We start from the raw sequence: 23,119 nt of genomic DNA on the forward strand, positions 1-23,119 counted from the left end.
GCGTAAGTCGCAGCAGCAGCAACAGTTCGACTTCTGCAAGTCGCAGTTGCGACTGTTTTGTTCTTTTGCTGTTTGCTTAGGAAACTACCGTTATGTCGACACGAAGGCACAGTCCCTTATAAAAACAAATAACAACAATATAGACATATTTTTTTATCTATATCTCAACATGCGACGACACCCAGTTATCGCCACTCTCCGACGCATAAGTCATAGCTATAATGACACGCATAACTTCTTGGATTAACAGGACATGCCATTCAGCTAAAGAACCAATCATTTTATTGAAACCATTGTTCCCCGGGCGGTTGATATCGAAAAGTGGTGATTTTGACTGGCCACCGGAATTACCAGATTTGACGTTACCACACTTTTATTTGTGGCATTATTTAAAATCCAAGGTATACGCTAGTAAGCCAAAGACCTCCGCTCAACTGAAAGTCAACATTTGAAATAGCCGCCATATCGTCTGAAATATTTTTGCCTTTTTACTATCAAAGCTAAGGGTGTTCATTTACGCGATATCCATCTTAAATATTAGCTGGAACAAATCTCCTCGAGCCATACAAAATAAATTTTCAAACGAAGCTAAAAATTATTTGTTTTAGCTATGTTTTTTTCTCAAAATCAAATCAATCAATTTAATGACCTACCCTGTACTATACAGAAATAAATGATATTCTGACCATATTTATGTAAAACGGACTACTATATCATATAGCTGCCATAGTTGGAATTGGTTGAAAAATGTGGCCGTTCCTTAAGAGCTAATCTCGCAGATTGTGTATCTGTTATTGTGTTATCTATGCTTACCACATAAGGCTCAAATCGGATCACTATCTCATAGCTGCCACATTAATGATCGGTCGAAAATTATTAGTATTAGTACAAAAAACTTTTTTGAGATACCTTAACTAATTGTCTAAAAAATATTATCATTTCCGAAAACAATATAGGGCTATCAGCGCTTAACAATATTTTGGTTTGACATTGAACTAGACGCAGCTTACATTTAACAACATTATAGCGACACTGAGCTACAATTGAATACAAAGTTACTTAACATATATATATATATAAAAGTGTTTCTTTAACCCGGGCAGTGCTAGTGTGATTATATGGTAACATTCCAATCGGTTGACTATACTTTGCGCGTTACTGGTTAGACGTATTTAATTTTTCCTAACTAAAATTTAAATAATCAATCATTTGAACTTGGCTTAGTCCAGACAAAACAGCAGACATGATATGCACATTAACCCGTTGCACTATGGCGTATTTCAGGAAATTAGTTGGCAAAAATCTGTAACTTTTGAGTCCGTTGAGATATTGGTCTAAAATTTAAAATATATATTTCTAACACTTCAAAGAAAATTTGGGCCAAAAAAAGAAGGCGTGGCATGTAAAAGGGCGTAAAATAACGTTCAAACGCAAAATTTTACCGTTAATTTCGCCCTTTCCATGACATGCCTACTTTTATTTTGTGGTTGGAATTTTCTCTGAAGTGCTCTAAATATATATTTCAGTTCAATAGCTGGAGCTTTTACCCATCAACTTCAGCCAAACCTGCCATAGTAAAGCCATTGAACCTTTCAAATTATTTGCTCCTGAGCATAGGCTAACTCTATGGAGCAACATGGAAAAATACCGTGGGTTGTGTTACTAAAAGTCAAAAACCTCCAATCGGGCACAAAAATAGCAATGGTTTTTTGTTTTTTAATCTTTTCTTAAATATTCACAGAATCAAAAACAAAAATCAAATTTCGTGGACTCAACTGGACTCGATTTTGAAACTCAGCCTATATTTAAAAAAAATCCCCAAAATTACTAGGTCGTTCAAAAAGTCCCCGGAGTGACATAAAATTTAGAAATCAATTTTTTTGACAGACTAATTCATTTCTAGGCTGCTGTCAAAAGTTGAGCGCAATCAGACTCTTCGCTATCGAGTTAGAATTTTTATTGTGGTCCAAAAAGCTGAATTTCGTGTTTTGATTATAAGCATTACGGGGTCTCTGCTCCAGGTAAATCAACCATTTGCGATTGGTATTCCAACTTTAAACGCGGTCGTACGAGCACCGAAGACTCGAAACGTTCGGGAAGACCAAAAGAGTGAATTATCTCAGAGATCATCAGACAAGTCCGTCAAATCGTGTTGACTGATCGAAGAGTCAAAGTGCGTGAAATTGCTGAGATTGTTCGCACATCAACTGGGTCGGCGGTTTCGATTTTGCATGACCATTTTCATAAAAATGGATTAAATGGGTGCAGCATTTTCTAGATATTGAACAAAAGGAAAAACGAGTTGCCGATTCCAAGTCCTGTTTGGACATGTATAACCGCAATCCAAGCGAATTTTTAGAGTCGATATATCACCATAGATGAGACTTGAATCCATCACTACATTCCGGAGTCCAATCGGTCATCAGCTGAGTGGCGAGAGGCCGGTGAAAGCCATTCAAAGCGTGTGATAGCAAGTCGATGGGATCGTAAGGTTTTTGCCAGTGTATTTTGGGATGGTCATGGTATAATACATATCGACTATCTTAAAAAGGGTGAAAAATGCAACAGAGAATATTACTCAGCATTGCTTGATCGTGTGAATGACGAAATCAAGAAAAAACACCAGCATATGGTAAAGAAAAAAATCCTTTTTCATCAAGACATTGCACCATCTCACAAAGTTGCTTTAACGATGGACAAAATAAAAGAATTGATGCTGTTTTTAAACTTGAAAATATGGCTCCAGGGACAAAAATTGTAGTCCAATGAAAAAGTTGAATGGGAAACTGAAGCCTATTTTGAGGGACTTTCTTCCGACCATTACAAAAACGGCATCGAAATGTTAAAAGACCGTTGGACTAAGTGTATTAAGCTGGAGAAAACTATATTGAATAAAAATATTGATTTTTGAAAAAAAAAAATGTTTTTTTTACTGTCAGTCCGGGGACTTTTTGAACGATCTAGTACAGGGGTGCTCAGCACCTACGCACACGACTCACATTTGTTTTTGCTTTGCACATAGCAAATGGAAGTGTGGGAGCTTACACATTAGTAGGCTTCTTGTGCACATTGACAAATTACACTAACAAATTTTGACTTTTCGTTTTCCGTCCCTTTCGCTCCTTTTAAAACAAAAACAATTTTAAGCATTCGGTCTCATTCTTTTTATTTGATGTCATGCCGATGAGCTCAGCAACACCAAATTTAATAAATTTTTTGTTGTGTGAGAGACTCGTCGCTAATCCGAATGTAATTTGTTGTTGCCTTACCGTTTCGTGTACACTGAAAAACGATTTATTTTAGTAGCATTTTTTCAATGTAATTTCATATTTTCACAGGAAGAAACATTTCCTAATTTTTTCAGTGTACACATTGAAACAAATAAACTTGTTTGAGTTTGGTCGTTCAATTTTTGTTAAGTGATCGTAATAATAAATAATCTACAAAATTGCTAAAGTTTGAATAAAGCATGAAAACGATACATGAAAAATAAGATTTGTAATAAAAGAACGTGTGTATACGTGATAACAATTGCGTTTTCAAATTAAAAAAAAAATTTTTTGAGAAAACTCGATATTTTCAACTTATTCTACAATTTTTCGATATATCGACAGCTCGATACTTATTTTTGGCAATTTTCTATTTCGATATAAAAGTCTATCTAAAATTTGAGTTTACATCACTACTTTTAACCATCTTTCTATTTTATTTAAAAGTCTCGATAAAAAGGTTGTTTTTTCTATTTTATTTAAAATTAAAAGTCTCGATAAAAAGGTTGTTTTCTCCTAATTCAGAAAGTTTAGTGCCTAAGGTTAGCCAATATCTCTATTACAGAAAGACCTTACTTATTATTAAAATAACTTTGCATTTAAATTGTATCTGAGTATTGATATATTGTTGTGAAACGTTAACTGCGTGTTATTCATTGACAAACCAATGATGAATTGCAATAGACATATCGATAACCTTTGATAGAACTGTATTTTATATGAAACTTGCAATATTTTTCATGATTTTATATAACCATACGTTCAATCTATTTAATCTACCCAAAATTGGTTGGGTCGCAAGTGTCAAATATTTTACAGAGCCATTTTAGTTAAGAAAAATTCGGTACGTCTAGCTAGTGTCGAGCAGTGTATATCCAGTTAACAGGTAATATCTTCCAAATCCCTTATCCAAAAAATATGTATCATATACCAAAAAACTCAAAATTGTACGCATTTTAACATATTTAATTTATATAAATCGTTAGAGTCATTTTCTAATAATACGCCAAAATGTAAGCGAAAAAACCTTATTTCACCTGTAATATTTTAGCTGAGTACTTTAAACATTTTTTTATTTTTTTTTTTTAATTTGACTTTTTTTACCGATTTTTAGAGGGCGACGACATTTGACATCATTACTCGAAAATGCAAATTCCTTTTTCTGAAAGCTTTTGAATATATCTGTAATTCATTTAAGCACAGTCTAAGATCTTAACTAGTATTTTTAGAGCCATAAATTTTTAAATTAAGAAAATAATGATTTTTTTTTTGTACATTTTTTTATGATTTTTTGACTGATTGGAGGAAAATTTAAAGAAAAAAATATATATAAAGCCATATAAATTACCCGCCGTAAAATATGTTTACCGTTAAAATGGATGGAGAGACGGCTAAGTTATTAGTATATAAGCAAACAAGCAAATTTCAAGCAAAAGCTGATTTTCGACTGATCGGTTATTTGTTACAGTAGTCCGATTCCAACCAAACTTGGACTGGTTGTAAAAGACGATAAGAGATTCATAATTTTTGAGTTTGGTACAGATAACTTAAAAAAATAAAAAAGTTTTTCGTACTATATGATATAGTCAACCAAATTTGTTTAGAATGTTAAGGGCAATTAAGGATACACAAAGATATCTTAAAAAACAACAAAAGTTTTTATACCCAACCTTGATTTTCTACCGACCGGTAGTCTGGCAGCTATATGATATAGTGGACCGATGTGTATGAACTTCTGTCAGAATGCATAAGACCAACTCAAATGCATATTCTATTAGTTTGGTTAAGATATCTCAAAAAACAAAAAAGTTTTTCATACTTATATTTTATTTTAGGCCGATCGGTCCTATGGCATCTATATGATATAGTAAACAGATTTGAACCGTTATTGGTGAAGATGTATAAGACAACATAGAATACAAAATTTGTGAGTTTGGTTGAAATATTTTAGAAAATGAGAAAGATTTTCATACTAAAGGTGGATTTTATACCGATCGTCGATTAAATAGTGAACCGATTTAAACCAAATTTGGTATATAACCCATTATCAGAAACACACCCTGTCACATTGGTTGATTTAAGTCAAAAATGGTCAAAATGTGTAAGACAACAACAAATTGATATTCTGTGAGATTGACTAAAGGTCATGCCGCTCCACAATCGTAAAAAGCTATAAAAAAAATCATAATTTTCTTAGTTCAAAAATTAATGGCTCTCAAACTACGGTTTAAATCTTAGACTGTGTTGAATTGAATTACAGATATATTCATTGACTTGCAGAAAACGTAAAGCTTTTGAAAATCGGTTTCAGCTTTAAAAAAAAAACAATCTTAAAAAATTTTGTCATATGAAAATGATTTATTTTTATTTTCGAAACCGGTGTATCTATAATGGATGATACGATATAAAAGCAATATTTGTAAAAAAAAATCAATTTTTTTGGAAGTCATCCTCCAAAAACAGGTACTTGAATTCCAAAGCGGTAATGCCGGTACGTGTACCTTTTATAGTGCCAGCCCATTTCACAACCTTTTCACAGCCATATTGTTAAATTAATCAACCTTAAAACTGTATTCAAACATTTGCCAAAAATAACGTGCCTTCTTCAAACATTGCACACATTCCAAAAGAAATGTAACGGATAATTACTAGTTTTGGTATTCTTAAAAAATCTGTAAGTCCGATGTTTTTCCACCGATCTTAACAGTAGATATGGTTTTAAAAGGCCAACAGTTGGGGCTAACTAAGAAAAATAAAACTTATTTTTTACATACATATCTTTTGAGATTAGATCACAGTTATGACGGTTTTTTTGAGTTTTTGACTGATTTTTCAAAACTGATCGTCGATGAGCCATGTCCGAATGACCACCAAAAAAAATTAATTTTTTTTACAGAAATTTCCCTTATAACGTATCGTTCATTGAAGATACAATGTTTTCGAAAAAAAAAGTCAAATTCACTCCACCCTAATGCACATATAACAATTTTATTGAAGTGTGCGTCGAATATCTTTATCTTTATATCTTAATACAGGGTGCGTACCCTATGAAACCTTGTCATAAATTTGACATGTTTTGGACTTTTGACATATACATTCTATAATTTACCTAATTTCTTAACAATTTTAGCTACGGAGCAATACACACAAGATACTGAGTACTTAGTGTGCTTACGAAATCCACATAGTTGCCGAAATGTGTCGTTTGCGAAGACTATACGCAAGCTCTTTGTGGCAACATCTGTGCCAACAAATAGCTCAAAACAAAAGGCCTTCCTTAAGGTCCCTTATAACATAAATAAAGTGACATCACGCACAATGTACTTTATGGGGTTTAAAATATGAAACTACTAGTCAATTCTGATTTCTAGTTCTAATTTCTTAGGATACAACACAGACCTTAAGAAATTGTGAATTTTCCCGTGTCAATCGTCGTAGCTTCTTATTAGGGAATGTAGAAACTGTAATAAAAGCAATGAATAAAATTATAAGCATATAATACATATGCACATTTGTATTTATCTGTACTTTTTAGTTGAAGCAGCTTAAAGATGTACGAAACGATGCTATCCAAAATAGTGCAACAGCTTATATAAATTGCAGAGTCTGTAATTTAACAAAAATGAATTCACAATAAGTGTAAATTTAGAGACGCATACGTACCCAATGCAGCAAGTCCTTTTGTCAAACTTTCCAGAATATAGACAAACGCGCGTGGTTCTAAAGCAGCAAGGTATGTAACATGGTCTTGAGATAGACAATTTAATAAATTGTAATATGATGAGGCCAATTTAGGGTATTCCTGTAATTAAATCTATTTAGTGTTTTGTCTTTTATTAATATTGTATATAAGATTTACCAGTAGATCACTTTGTCGTATAGAAAGAATTAGCTGTGCGATAATATCAAGAACATTGTGCAAAGTGTCATCACCGTATAATTTAAAAACCCCACAGTTGACATAGTTTCCTCCAAGTGCATTTTTTAAAATTAAAAAACAAATTGATATGCCCTTTAATTTCATAGGATAAAGTTGATCATTCGACACTTCTAGGTGCAAAATACGATTGCCGTAAATGCAAATTAGTTTCGATGCTTCACGGAACAGTAAAATGCCCATGGGACTGGAAACATTGCCAGCTAAACGTTGTGTGCGGCAATGCACTAGTTCGGCGAACAGCTTTAACACTGGCGTGGTAATGGCAGGTTCATGCGCCCAGAGTTCCACCGCACGAAGAAGTATTGGTAAGTAATCCGTGTAGTAACTGAAATTTAAAAATAGCAGTTGGTAAAAGTCAGATTTTAATTTTTACCAAAGCAACTTTCATTTTTATACCCGTTACTTAAAAAATTAATACAAGAGTATATCGTCACTAAGCAAATAACCTATAGAAAAGTCATCCCATAAAACTGAAAGTGTCTCAGCTAAAAGAATGACGGGGCGTCCACTGGGTAATTTTTCGGTGGACGCGTCGTTTGAGGAAATTATTTTGGGTTTCGATTCAGTTGGCTGGCCGAGCTCGTTGCTGGCACAGCAAGCGAAACACAAAACATGCGTGCTATGAAATACCCTTTAGCTATAAAAAATAATTGTCTTTAATATTTTATAAAGAAAAAAATCGTAAATCTTATAATTTTATAAATGTAGATAATAAAAAATATGCGATGTGTTGTTTTTTTTAATTTTAAATATTTATTTGCGCTTGAAATTTCTTCATTAAAAAACTTATTTGTACAGGGTATTAGAGCTTACATACAAATTTTAAAGCGAAGCAACTTATAAACAAAGCGATGTTGTCAATTCTCTCAGCAGCCCATACATATGCACACACTTATTGTAAGATGCACGCATACATAGAGATGAGCCTGCGCGCCCAAATACATCTCTCTCTGTCTCGCTACATAAGGACACGTATGTCCAAAGAGAGCGAGAGATGAATATTCTCATTTTGTATGACTTTTCGACGCGCGCTGCTTGCGCGCTATCAGAGCACTATGGGGATTTTGAGCAGTTTTATAAAATAAATTAATAACTTATAAACTGCGCAAGATATTCTGATATTTTTATTTTTAGTATTATTATTATTTGTTGTTGAAAACGACACTGATCCATATAACTGCCATTTAGCAAAAAAAAAAAGTGATTTTAAGCTTTATTTTATTTAATATAATATATTTGAATAACAAATAAGAATAGTTAAATAATTTAATATTTATTTAATCTTTAGTTTTCTCACAGCTAGGGTGTAAGATAAAAAATCATTAAGCTTTTACACTTATAAAAACAACACATCGCATATTTTTTATTATATACATTTATAAAATTATAAGATTAACGATTTTTTTCTTAATAAAATATCAAAGACAATTATTTTTTATAGCTTAAGGGTATTTCATAGCACGCATGTTTTGTGTTTCGCTTGCTGTGCCAGTAACGAGCTCGGCCAGCCAACTGAATCGAAACCAAAAATAATTTCCTCAAACGACGCGTCCACCGAAAAATTACACAGTGGACGCCCCGTCATGCTTTTAGCTGAGACGCTTTCAGTTGTATGGGATGACTTCTCTATAGCCCAGCCAGCAAAGTTAGGAGCGCTCTAAATTGTGTCTGAAAAGAGCCGATTTTAAGAGTGTTTTCTGAGTAGGCACATATATAAGAGCATTTTCTGAGCAAATTTGCGGGTTGCTCCACATAGGCTCAAAAAGAGCTCTTATGTATGTGTGAGCATATTCGGAGCTGCGGTAAGTAAGTACAAAGTAAAAACCTCGCTTAAAATAACGGTGTGCAGATCGCTTATCGCAAAATGTTCTAAAATTGACAATTTTATTTAGCTTGAACATTGAAGAAGTGTCAGTTGGACGTGCTTAAAAAAGTGTAACAAAGTGTTTAAAATTAAGTAAAAGAAAGTGTTTCAACTGAGATTTATAATTTAAAGCCAAAATGAGTGTCCAGAGATCAAGCCGGTCTGAGTGTAAAAAAATAATTAATGCCCTGAAGGCAAAGAATCGACGCTGTGAGACGCCTCTGCCATCAGAGCTGGACGTATTCAATGAACCCCTAATGGATTAGGGAAATTTTTTGGAGCAAAATTTTATTGAAAATGATGGATACTCAAGTGATAGTAGTGACCTGTCTGAACCTTCGGAAGACCTTGATAGGGCTGTTGCATTTAATATTTCTTGCTCGGCTTTAAATGAGCTTCTTAAGATCTTGCGGCATATATCACCTGATTTGTCGTTGGATTCCAGAACTTAAAAAAAAAAACACCTAAAGATGGTTTTTGGGTACCAATGAATGGCGGTGAATATATGCATTATGGAATCGCTGATTGCTTGACTGATTTTTTTGAAAACTTTTCTTTTAATGAAAAGGAATTATACATTAATATAAATATTGATGGGCTACCACTCTTTAAAAGTTCTAACATGCAGGCATGGCCGACTTTAATAAATGTTGACAGAACTTCCCCCTGTATTGCTAGCAGGCGTCTTTTGTGGAGAGAGAGCAAGCCAAAAGATATTAACGAATATCTTAATTTATTTATTTCTGAACTTTCTTCTCTTATTTCTTCTGGTTTTGTCTATAAATCAAATCATTTCGAAGTAAAGGTTAGAGCCTTTATTTGCGACTCGCCCGCTAGAGCTTTTGTTCTTGGAAGTAAAAGTCATAGCGCCTATTTTGGTTGCCACAAGTGTCATCAACGAGGTGAGAGCTTCCAAAGAAGAATAATATATTAACTTCAAGAAAGCTTACCAAGAACGGATGACCAATTTACAAATAGAACACAAGTCGAACACCATAACATTCTGCATCCACTTAAAATTGAAGAGCTTCCATTAGACATAGTGCGCCAATTCCCATTTCGATTATATGCATACAGTTTGCCTCGGGGTAATGAAAAGTATGTTGAATGGATGGATAAAAATTAGAGGCCAGAACTACTCTTTATCTAAAGAAAAAATTGATTATTTAAATAACCTGTTCATGTCTTTAAAGACAGATATAAGTAAGGAATTTGACAGAAAACCCAGAAGTATTTTAGATATGGATAGGTGGAATGCCGTTGAGTTTAGGCAATTCCTACTATACACTGGACCAGTAGTTTTAAAAGGAGTTTTAACTGAAAGCCGATACGAACATTTTATGCAATTAAGCATTGCTATAAGAATTCTGCTTAGTGATGAGCATTGCTTAAGTAAAAATGTGTGCGCTAAAGAATTGATTCGTAGTTTTATAAGCAAATTGCCAGAGCTTTATGATGCAACTTTTCTAAAACATAATTTTCATTGTTTATCGCATTTGGCAGATGAATGCATTTTTTACCAATCAAGTTTACATTCTTTCAGTGCTTTCAAATATGAAAGTTATTTATGCAATGTAAAAAAAATGGTTAGAAAGGGAACACAAGTTGCTACGCAGATATATAATCGCCTCGTAGAGCAAAGTATGAATAGCACATTAAGAAGAGATTCCAAATCAAAAGTTTTAAAAAGATGTTTGAATGGAAATATTTTCTCAATTCAAAATAAAAGCATATATATGTCCATAAATGCTCCAGACCACATATACATTGTAGATTCCAGAGTTTTTAAAATTAATAATTTTGTGGAAGCAAACAACGAGGTATTTGTAAAATCAAATGAAATTTTACTTAATGAAGATCTTTTTACGTTACCTCTAAAATCAAGCCTTTTTAGGCATAAAATTATCCCAATCACTAGTTATTAGTGACATACCAATAGTTCATAAAGTAGCAGACGTTACACGAAAAGCTATTATTTTTAATCTTTTGTCACCATCGTGCATAATTGTTATTCCATTAATTCATAATGAATGATTTCACTGAGCAATTTTTTAGCACTGGCACGCATTCAGATGAATCAACCTTGGCCTTAATAAAATATCAAAGACAATTATTTTTTATAGCTTAAGGGTATTTCATAGCACGCATGTTTTGTGTTTCGCTTGCTGTGCCAGTAACGAGCTCGGCCAGCCAACTGAATCGAAACCAAAAATAATTTCCTCAAACGACGCGTCCACCGAAAAATTACACAGTGGACGCCCCGTCATGCTTTTAGCTGAGACGCTTTCAGTTGTATGGGATGACTTCTCTATAGCCCAGCCAGCAAAGTTAGGAGCGCTCTAAATTGTGTCTGAAAAGAGCCGATTTTAAGAGTGTTTTCTGAGTAGGCACATATATAAGAGCATTTTCTGAGCAAATTTGCGGGTTGCTCCACATAGGCTCAAAAAGAGCTCTTATGTATGTGTGAGCATATTCGGAGCTGCGGTAAGTAAGTACAAAGTAAAAACGGTGTGCAGATCGCTTATCGCAAAATGTTCTAAAATTGACAATTTTATTTAGCTTGAACATTGAAGAAGTGTCAGTTGGACGTGCTTAAAAAAGTGTAACAAAGTGTTTAAAATTAAGTAAAAGAAAGTGTTTCAACTGAGATTTATAATTTAAAGCCAAAATGAGTGTCCAGAGATCAAGCCGGTCTGAGTGTAAAAAAATAATTAATGCCCTGAAGGCAAAGAATCGACGCTGTGAGACGCCTCTGCCATCAGAGCTGGACGTATTCAATGAACCCCTAATGGATTAAGGAAATTTTTTGGAGCAAAATTTTATTGAAAATGATGGATACTCAAGTGATAGTAGTGACCTGTCTGAACCTTCGGAAGACCTTGATAGGGCTGTTGCATTTAATATTTCTTGCTCGGCTTTAAATGAGCTTCTTAAGATCTTGCGGCATATATCACCTGATTTGTCGTTGGATTCCAGAACTTAAAAAAAAAAACACCTAAAGATGGTTTTTGGGTCCCAATGAATGGCGGTGAATATATGCATTATGGAATCGCTGATTGCTTGACTGATTTTTTTTGAAAACTTTTCTTTTAATGAAAAGGAATTATACATTAATATAAATATTGATGGGCTACCACTCTTTAAAAGTTCTAACATGCAGGCATGGCCGACTTTAATAAATGTTGACAGAACTTCCCCTGTATTGCTAGCAGGCGTCTTTTGTGGAGAGAGCAAGCCAAAAGATATTAACGAATATCTTAATTTATTTATTTCTGAACTTTCTTCTCTTATTTCTTCTGGTTTTGTCTATAAATCAAATCATTTCGAAGTAAAGGTTAGAGCCTTTATTTGCGACTCGCCCGCTAGAGCTTTTGTTCTTGGAAGTAAAAGTCATAGCGCCTATTTTGTTGCACAAGTGTCATCAACGAGGTGAGAGCTTCCAAAGAAGAATAATATATTAACTTCAAGAAAGCTTACCAAGAACGGATGACCAATTTACAAATAGAACACAAGTCGAACACCATAACATTCTGCATCCACTTAAAATTGAAGAGCTTCCATTAGACATAGTGCGCCAATTCCCATTCGATTATATGCATACAGTTTGCCTCGGGGTAATGAAAAGTATGTTGAATGGATGGATAAAAATTAGAGGCCAGAACTACTCTTTATCTAAAGAAAAAATTGATTATTTAAATAACCTGTTCATGTCTTTAAAGACAGATATAAGTAAGGAATTTGACAGAAAACCCAGAAGTATTTTAGATATGGATAGGTGGAATGCCGTTGAGTTTAGGCAATTCCTACTATACACTGGACCAGTAGTTTTAAAAGGAGTTTTAACTGAAAGCCGATACGAACATTTTATGCAATTAAGCATTGCTATAAGAATTCTGCTTAGTGATGAGCATTGCTTAAGTAAAAATGTGTGCGCTAAAGAATTGATTCGTAGTTTTATAAGCAAATTGCCAGAGCTTTATGATGCAACTTTTCTAAAACATAATTTTCATTGTTTATCGCATTTGGCAGATGAATGCATTTTTTTACCAATCAAGTTTACATTCTTTCAGTGCTTTCAAATATGAAAGTTATTTATGCAATGTAAAAAAAATGGTTAGAAAGGGAACACAAGTTGCTACGCAGATATATAATCGCCTCGTAGAGCAAAGTATGAATAGCACATTAAGAAGAGATTCCAAATCAAAAGTTTTAAAAAGATGTTTGAATGGAAATATTTTCTCAATTCAAAATAAAAGCATATATATGTCCATAAATGCTCCAGACCACATATACATTGTAGATTCCAGAGTTTTTAAAATTAATAATTTTGTGGAAGCAAACAACGAGGTATTTGTAAAATCAAATGAAATTTTACTTAATGAAGATCTTTTTACGTTACCTCTAAAATCAAGCCTTTTAGGCATAAAATTATCCCAATCACTAGTTATTAGTGACATACCAATAGTTCATAAAGTAGCAGACGTTACACGAAAAGCTATTATTTTTAATCTTTTGTCACCATCGTGCATAATTGTTATTCCATTAATTCATAATGAATGATTTCACTGAGCAATTTTTTAGCACTGGCACGCATTCAGATGAATCAACCTTGGCCAATGAAGTTGCCTATACTCAGCTAACTTCTAGCTATGCGAATCCATCCACATCAAGTAAGTATAGGTTTGAAAATCTATCTTCAAAGAAAACTAAGTAATTTTGCCCTTTTAAGATATGTTGCAGCTTATTTACGACCAACTGCAAAAATTAAACAAAAATGTAGAAGGTATAGAATAAAGACTTTTCAATTTACAGACTAAACCAAAATATATTTTTATAGATCTTAATGAACGCTTAATTAAATTGGAAGCTGATAACACTAACATTCAAGCTCTCATTTTAACGGAAGTGATAGCACAACGAAAGCTTGTTCAAGGAAATAAGCCTCGTGTGTTGCTACCACCAAAATCCTTCAATAAAATTGAAGACATCGAAAAATTTGAAGAGGATTTAATTAATTCAGCAGAATTGTGTGAACAACTGGTAAGAATAACTAAAAATGCTCTGTAATTTTCAATAAAATGCAGTCGTTTCTTTTTTTTTATATTTTCATTTTTTTATAGGAATCAGAAATCAAAAATTACAACATTTCTGATCCTGCAAAATTTTTGCGCACAATTTGGAAGAAAATTTTTTTGAATAAGATTGCTGTTAAGTATTCATGGAAGGGGACTCACACTAAAAAGTGTGTTCTGAGCATGGCGATAGCGACAGCCGTGAGAAGTAATAATTGTTGCACTTAAAATATTTGACTTTAATCCATTTTTCCATTCTTTACAAAAATGTTTTTTCTATGTTTTTAAAATAACGTTTTTTTTACTCTTTTAAGGTGCTTTTAATCAAAAATTTGCCGTGGATGAAAAACAGATGTCATCAACTTCCAGCAAATGGTGTCAAACTGCAAATGACAGAATTAAATATTATAATAAAGCTAAAAAACATTTGACTAAGGAAAATTAATGGTTTATATATGGGTTAAAATTTAAGATTTAGTTTGAAAGATTTCCATATTTTTTATATAATAATACACATATACATAGAATTTAAGAATTAATTTTTAAGATTTTTCCAATTTTCCGTATACTTTTTGAGAAAAATAAAAAGCAAATATAAAATCTGAATTTTATTGATTGAAATTATTCCAAAAAAATGTTTCAATCAAGTGTCTGAAATGAACCTTTTTCGTTGCGATTTAAGTGCCTAAAAATGATACTTTTACGAGCATTTTCTGTGCGTTTTCAATGCTTAGGAGGGTGAAAGCATTTATTTCTGTGTCAAAAAAGAGTCATATTAGACTCAGAAATTGACCTCTTAAAGTACGACCGTTTTCACGGAAAAAAGTGCGAACATTTGATGTTGTATACTGCGTGAACCCGAACATGAACCGAACCCATTTCTTAAATAAAAAGACTAGTTTGAAAAAATAATAATTACATTCTATTTATTAGTGATGTAAACATACATCGAAATATCAACAGCTCGACTTTCGTGAAAGCGACGATATTTCTAGTTGATTGAATCGATTTCCATGAAAACATCGACAACTCACTGGAGTTTGTTCATCGTAGTTAATTTGCAGAACTAAATAAGCTTCAATCGAAACTTTCTTGCAATTTAGTGTTTAAGGTAGGTACTCACATCGAAAAAATTCCGTTTGCTAAGCCAAACTTCATATAAAAAACAGTGGCGGAACGCAAGAAAAATTATCTCGCTTCAGCTGATACTTCTCAGTCGACTGACCATTTATATGTGTTGTTCAATATAAGGACAGCCATTAGAGAAATGTCAGCTGTTGGTTGTGCACACAAGAGATAATACATTGAATTAAAATGGCAAAACTTAAAGTGAAAAGAACACGCTTGGACTTTTTTATAAGACGATAAGATAAAGTGGATAAAAGAAGTGGAGAAGTACACCATCCTATATGACCAGGATGAAAAAAGCATTTCGATGCAATTTTTATAGATTGACCCAATATGACCGTAGCCTGCGTGCCTCCTTCTCTTTTTCCTTCAGCTTAGGGCAATATGCCAACAATCCCTTCTCCATATCTTAAAATCTATTCTTTTAATTTATTTTTCAAGTTTAGCGCATTTTAAAATGTAAGCAAACCACAGCCCCAATGTGACCACTCAACATTTGGTTACTTTTTGGTGTTGCGTTGGTCACACTAGTTTGCGACGCTAGGCGTCCAACCGCGCGGAAACAAAACAAGTTCACTTAAATTATATAATAACATAATAAAAAACCATAAAATAATAGGTCATCTTAAGACTAATTTAGACTATTATATTTTATTATTTTTAAAATGTACTTCGATTAAAAAATCAAGAAAAGTTATACACAAAAAATTACTATTTTTCTTGCACATAATTGAACCAAGGTTTGAACCCAAACCTTGGGTTTAGGAGGTATATAAGCCGGTTTCCGAACCGAACCTAAGTCTTGCTCTAGGGTTCGAACCATCGAACCGAACCTTTTCCAAAATTTTGGTGGTTTGCAGCCTTGCTTATAACCTTAATTTTAGTATATTACCATGTTTTTAGAGCAGCTAAATCTGATTTTAACTTAAGCCGTATGTTCATACAACATATTTTTTTAAGTGTTTATACGTGCGACTTTATTATGTTATTATTGTGTATAAATTAAATATATAACATATCGTTGCAATTTTAATGGCACTTAGTAGTTGTATATAAAACCATGCGGTCTTAAAGTACATTTTAAAAGCGATGTGCTTATACGTATATTTAAAGCGGCGTAAAAAATTAGCGACGGGTTTAAAAAGCGAGCTTCGCTGAATCTCTGTTAACGTTAAATCGCATTAAAAAGTTTTTACAAAGGCGGTTTAAGGTAAGTCGCTTTCAATTAAAGCAACTTAATGCACTGTATAAGCATGGTATATATTATGATACATCACTGCGGACGGCAGTTCGCGTTAGTGACGAAAGGTGCGAAAGGCGACTAACAATATATACAGCTAAGTTGAAAAATATGCTACGACTGTCCGATCAGATCGAGTTATATACCGATCGAAAAGTTTAGTCTTAACCTACAAAATGGCATACTGAAACTTTTTCTAACCAACTGGGTCTTGAGATACGGGGGTGTAAGTGGGAGGGGAAAAATTTAAATGATTGCAGCTAATGGGCCTTTTGGTACAATTTTTATTTTTTTAAATTCTACTTAAAAATAAGCGTCGATTGATACTTCAATCACCCAAATCCGATAACTGGTTCAAAAGATAAATAAATTTTAAAATTAAAGTGGACTTCTCAAAATGAAATGTCAGTTTGTTTGTCTGTTAGTCTGTTTGTCTGTTTGCATCAAAGCGCTAAAGAAGGTTAAATGTAATGATGGGGATTTATTCCTTTTCGAAAATCTAGAAATGTTTGTTCTACGACTTTTTGAAAAAATCGCTATTTTAGCGGGAAAACGCTAAATCCCGTTAAAATTGAAACCTCAACCGTTTCCAAACCATAGAAGCTACAGATATGTTCTATATATCATTGGAAAATGTGTCTTTGAGGGCTTTTAGGCGTTCCTTTAACCTTTTTTTCTAAAGTACTCAGGTAACATTTTACAGGTGAAATAAAGTTTTTTAGCTTACATTTTGGCGACTTCTGACAAAACGGCTCGAACGATTTCTGTTAAATTTTAATATGTTGTGATACTTACAATTTCGTTCGGCATTCGGCACTGCGCAAAAGTAATTTTTATGGACAAAGAAGCTCACCCTTTTTGCTCACAGTGCACAATGCCAGTTTTCGCTTTTTTTTTATTAATTTATATTTTTATTTAAAATTTTAGATTAAACTGAATTTTGTTCGTCACAAAATTGGATATCAGAAATTTTGAGGCCTCGATATAAATATGTTATATAACGAAGGAACTTAATTGTATAATATGAAAAAGAACGAACTTTAAGTTCCAATACTTTGAATTCACGGACTTTAAAAATACGCTTATGTTATGTTGAGATCTGTCATTCGGCTACGAGTCACAGATGACACATTTTATAGCAGACGCCAGTCGCTCGAAGGCACTGAGCTACCAGGGTTGATGAGGTATCTTAAGGCGATTTTATAAAGTCCCGGCATGGACGCCTTATGCGAATTCCAGAATTGCAAGGGATCACTTTCCCATGAAGCATCCAGCAAGCTGAGATCTAACTTCAGCTCACTATTTTGGGGGTGACCAACACAAAATATCAAAAAATATACCGAAAAAATATCGCATACTCGATATTTGGACAAACAAAATATTACGATATAAATATATTTGTTTTGGAAAAAAATATCGACATATTGATATATTATCAACAACCCTAATATTTATTGCGATTTATTGTATTTAATTTTCACCACTGTTTGTTTTTTTCTACATTCGACTGTAGCCTTTCCCACTAGTTTTTAAAAAAGATATATTTCTTTTTTAAGCTAGGTACGGATTGCAGCACAATTCGTTCTGCTGAGCGTCAACTACAGTCGCGCATACTCAACTAAAAAATAGACCCCGTACTTACTGTGGAAAAAGCATAGACTGTTTAAAAGTAAAAAATCTTTAGTATACTCAACTGTAGGATGCTCTTAGACCAGTCACTTAGATGCTGCTCGGCAGCCGAAGATTTAATGGCCTGGCAGAGCGCTGACTTACAATAAACTTCTTTTACGCAAAAATAAATTACTGTTCTTTTTCAATAATTCTGACACTTGTTAATTAGGACAACCTTTTCTTACATATGTACAAGCAGGTTAATGTGATCGGATTAAGAATCAATAAACTTGTATGGTGCCCGGGTTACAAAATATTTTTTATAGATAAAAATTGAGTGTCCGAAATACTTTTGGAGGGGCTTGCAAGATATTCCCTGTTAACTTAATATATATATGTATATATAGTGACATATTAACCTATGTATAATTCTTCTATGTCAAGCCTAAATGGCCCAACTATAAACAACTCCACATTCTCACTCCCACGGTAGCGCACGATCAGCATGTGTTCCCCTTCAGGCTAAGACGACTAAGCAGTACACAAACTGAACCCATCTAAACAAATTCTTTTCCTATTATGGGAATCTCCGACATAGCAATATTGCAATTTACAGTCTAAATCACTGTCGCAACTTAAACCTGTCAAACTCTCCGCACGAAAATTCCCACATTTCAAAACAGCATAGAAAGCTTTTGGCCTAATGTTAAGCTCTGATCAATTGTAAAATTAATTTTAAAGATGTTTAGAATCGAAAAAGTTCTAAGCAATAAACCCAATAATTAAATATGAAGTGAAATTTACTTTTAGGTAAAAATGTATAAGCGAAACAATTTATTGGCTCAGCCGATTGGATATCAAGTCATAGTAATATGAAGATCCTTCTACAATCCAGTGGTTAAGAATCCTTGTACGACCAAGTGATCCTTTAAATTTGAGCACGTGAATTGCCGCACAAAAAGAGTTACGGTTAACTTTAAGGTTTAAGGCATAGTGGCCCGTTGTAACACACTGTGACTGCACTTAGTGAAAATATTTTATTTTAAACACAACGTGACTGCCACATAAGTGAAATTTAAGCAATTGCTTAAATAAAATTTAAGAACCGACGCTAAATAATTAAATCACTTAAGGTATAAGTGTCGAAGGTGCAATTTCCTAATCACAAAATAATAAGGTATAAGTTTCGATATACTAAAGCAGCGGTGGGCAAGGAATTTGCAATCGTGAGCACTACAACAACATCTACAACAAACACAACTTCTGAAGTCATAAATTAAAGCAAAATGAACACATTTATGACTCTGTGCGTCGCGACGTAAAATCTGTGTGATTGTTGTTGGTTTTAACAAACCAAAACAAATATACGCTAAAAAAAAGTTCTAATTAATTTTATTTGCAAGTCGAACGCTTATTATGTAGTAAAAATCAAAACGCATCAAAACCAACCTTACTTTTTCACACAGTGTACAAGAAGCAAGTTGTTGTTGTTGTTTGAGTTTTGTGAGTAGCGAGAGCAAGGGCTTGCCCACCGCTGTACCAAAGTAACCTGTAGGTTACATTTGGAAGCGCAATAATATCGATTAAGACCAAATAAATGCTATAAACAACATAAAAAACCACGACACAAACAGAACCAAAGCTAAATTTTGAAAACAAAGTTCTAACACCACCACAACCACGAGTAGGTCAACTAAATGATCAGACGTTAAGTCCATTGTTGCATAAAATACGAAATGTACCCGAATTCGAGGGAGACCCTGCTACACTAGCTCTGTTTGTAAGACGTATGATCTACTTGAACCAGCTCTACGCTACATCGAGTGAAAGGCAACAAAGCGTGATATTTAGAGTTTTAAGCAGGGACCGTAAATAATGATTATTTTGTTTTTTCAATTGAAAAATAAGCGTCGATTGATACTTCAATCACCCAAATCCGATAACTGGTTCAAAAGATAAATAAATTTTAAAATTAAAGTGGACTTCTCAAAATGAAATGTCAGTTTGTTTGTCTGTTAGTCTGTTTGTCTGTTTGCATCAAAGCGCTAAAGAAGGTTAAATGTAATGATGGGGATTTATTCCTTTTCGAAAATCTAGAAATGTTTGTTCTACGACTTTTTGAAAAAATCGCTATTTTAGCGGGAAAACGCTAAATCCCGTTAAAATTGAAACCTCAACCGTTTCCAAACCATAGAAGCTACAGATATGTTCTATATATCATTGGAAAATGTGTCTTTGAGGGCTTTTAGGCGTTCCTTTAACCTTTTTTTCTAAAGTACTCAGGTAACATTTTACAGGTGAAATAAAGTTTTTAGCTTACATTTGGCGACTTCTGACAAAACGGCTCGAACGATTTCTGTTAAATTTTAATATGTTGTAATACTTACAATTTCGTTCGGCATTCGGCACTGCGCAAAAGTAATTTTTATGGACAAAGAAGCTCACCCTTTTTGCTCACAGTGCACAATGCCAGTTTTCGCTTTTTTTTTATTAATTTATATTTTTATTTAAAATTTTTAGATTAAACTGAATTTTGTTCGTCACAAAATTGGATATCAGAAATTTTGAGGCCTCGATATAAATATGTTATATAACGAAGCGAACTTAATTGTATAATATGAAAAAAGAACGAACTTTAAGTTCCAATACTTTGAATTCACGGACTTTAAAAATACGCTTTGCGTTATGTTGAGATCTGTCATTCGGCTACGAGAGTCACAGATGACACATTTTATAGCAGACGCCAGTCGCTCCGAAGGCACTGAGCTACCAGGGTTGATGAGGTATCTTAAGGCGATTTTATAAAGTCCCGGCATGGACGCCTTATGCGAATTCCAGAATTGCAAGGGATCACTTTCCCATGAAGCATCCAGCAAGCTGAGATCTAACTTCAGCTCACTATTTTGGGGGTGACCAACACAAAATATCAAAAAATATACCGAAAAAATATCGCATACTCGATATTTGGACAAACAAAATATTACGATATAAATATATTTGTTTTGGAAAAAAATATCGACATATTGATATATTATCAACAACCCTAATATTTATTGCGATTTATTGTATTTAATTTTCACCACTGTTTGTTTTTTTCTACATTCGACTGTAGCCTTTCCCACTAGTTTTTAAAAAAGATATATTTATTTTTTAAGCTAGGTACGGATTGCAGCACAATTCGTTCTGCTGAGCGTCAACTACAGTCGCGCATACTCAACTAAAAAATAGACCCCGTACTTACTGTGGAAAAAGCATAGACTGTTTAAAAGTAAAAAATCTTTAGTATACTCAACTGTAGGATGCTCTTAGACCAGTCACTTAGATGCTGCTCGGCAGCCGAAGATTTAATGGCCTGGCAGAGCGCTGACTTACAATAAACTTCTTTTACGCAAAAATAAATTACTGTTCTTTTTTCAATAATTCTGACACTTGTTAATTAGGACAACCTTTTCTTACATATGTACAAGCAGGTTAATGTGATCGGATTAAGAATCAATAAACTTGTATGGTGCCCGGGTTACAAAATATTTTTTATAGATAAAAATTGAGTGTCCGAAATACTTTTGGAGGGGCTTGCAAGATATTCCCTGTTAACTTAATATATAGATGCATATATAGTAACATATTAACCTATGTATAATTCTTCTATGTCAAGCCTAAATGGCCCAACTATAAACAACTCCACATTCTCACTCCCACGGTAGCGCACGATCAGCATGTGTTCCCCTTCAGGCTAAGACGACTAAGCAGTACACAAACTGAACCCATCTAAACAAATTCTTTTCCTATTATGGGAATCTCCGAAATAGCAATATTGCAATTTACAGTCTAAATCACTGTCGCAACTTAAACCTGTCAAACTCTCCGCACGAAAATTCCCACATTTCAAAACAGCATAGAAAGCTTTTGGCCTAATGTTAAGCTCTGATCAATTGTAAAATTAGTTTTAAAGATGTTTAGAATCGAAAAAGTTCTAAGCAATAAACCCAATAATTAAATATGAAGTGAAATTTACTTTTAGGTAAAAATGTATAAACGAAACAATTTATTGGCTCAGCCGATTGGATATCAAGTCATAGTAATATGAAGATCCTTCTACAATCCAGTGATTAAGAATCCTTGTACGACCAAGTGATCCTTTAAATTTGAGCACGTGAATTGCCGCACAAAAAGAGTTACGGTTCACTTTATTTTTACGCAAAAGAACTCGAGCGTGCTTTTAAAATAAGGCATAGTGGCCCGTTGTAACACACTGTGACTGCACTTAGTGAAAATATTTTATTTTAAACACAACGTGACTGCCACATAAGTGAAATTTAAGCAATTGCTTAAATAAAATTTAAGAACCGAAGCTAAATAATTAAATTCACTTAAGGTATAAGTGTCGAAGGTGCAATTTCCTAATCACAAAATAATAAGGTATAAGTTTCGATATACTAAAGCAGCGGTGGGCAAGGAATTTGCAATCGTGAGCACTACAACAACATCTACAACAAACACAACTTCTGAAGTCATAAATTAAAGCAAAATGAACACATTTATGACTCTGTGCGTCGCGACGTAAAATCTGTGTGATTGTTGTTGGTTTTAACAAACCAAAACAATTATACGCTAAAAAAAAGTTCTAATTAATTTTATTTGCAAGTCGAACGCTTATTATGTAGTAAAAATCAAAACGCATCAAAACCAACCTTACTTTTTCACACAGTGTACAAGAAGCAAGTTGTTGTTGTTGTTTGAGTTTTGTGAAGCGAGAGCAAGGGCTTGCCACCTGCTGTACCAAAGTAACCTGTAGGTTACATTTGGAAGCGCAATAATATCGATTAAGACCAAATAAATGCTATAAACAACATAAAAAACCACGACACAAACAGAACCAAAGCTAAATTTTGAAAACAAAGTTTTAACACCACCACAACCACGAGTAGGTCAACTAAATGATCAGACGTTAAGTCCATTGTTGCATAAAATACGAAATGTACCCGAATTCGAGGG

At 33.6% G+C, this 23,119-nt stretch overlaps 1 protein-coding gene across 1 annotated transcript in view; it reads right to left on the reverse strand.

Annotated features, from left to right (window-relative positions):
* Positions 1-23,119, reverse strand: part of LOC117779549 (ran-binding protein 16) — a 161,591-nt gene that overhangs the window by 70,150 nt on the left and 68,322 nt on the right. Inside the window, exons 10-13 of the mRNA XM_034615785.1 lie at positions 7,129-7,534; positions 6,933-7,071; positions 6,798-6,875; positions 6,669-6,730 (exon numbers count right to left, since the gene is read on the reverse strand). Of these exons, the coding sequence (XP_034471676.1) occupies positions 6,669-6,730; positions 6,798-6,875; positions 6,933-7,071; positions 7,129-7,534 (685 nt within the window). The remainder of the gene's footprint in view (positions 1-6,668; positions 6,731-6,797; positions 6,876-6,932; positions 7,072-7,128; positions 7,535-23,119) is intronic.

This window comes from Drosophila innubila, chromosome X (genome assembly GCF_004354385.1).
Source record: "Drosophila innubila isolate TH190305 chromosome X, UK_Dinn_1.0, whole genome shotgun sequence".
Lineage (NCBI taxonomy): Eukaryota > Metazoa > Arthropoda > Insecta > Diptera > Drosophilidae > Drosophila > Drosophila innubila.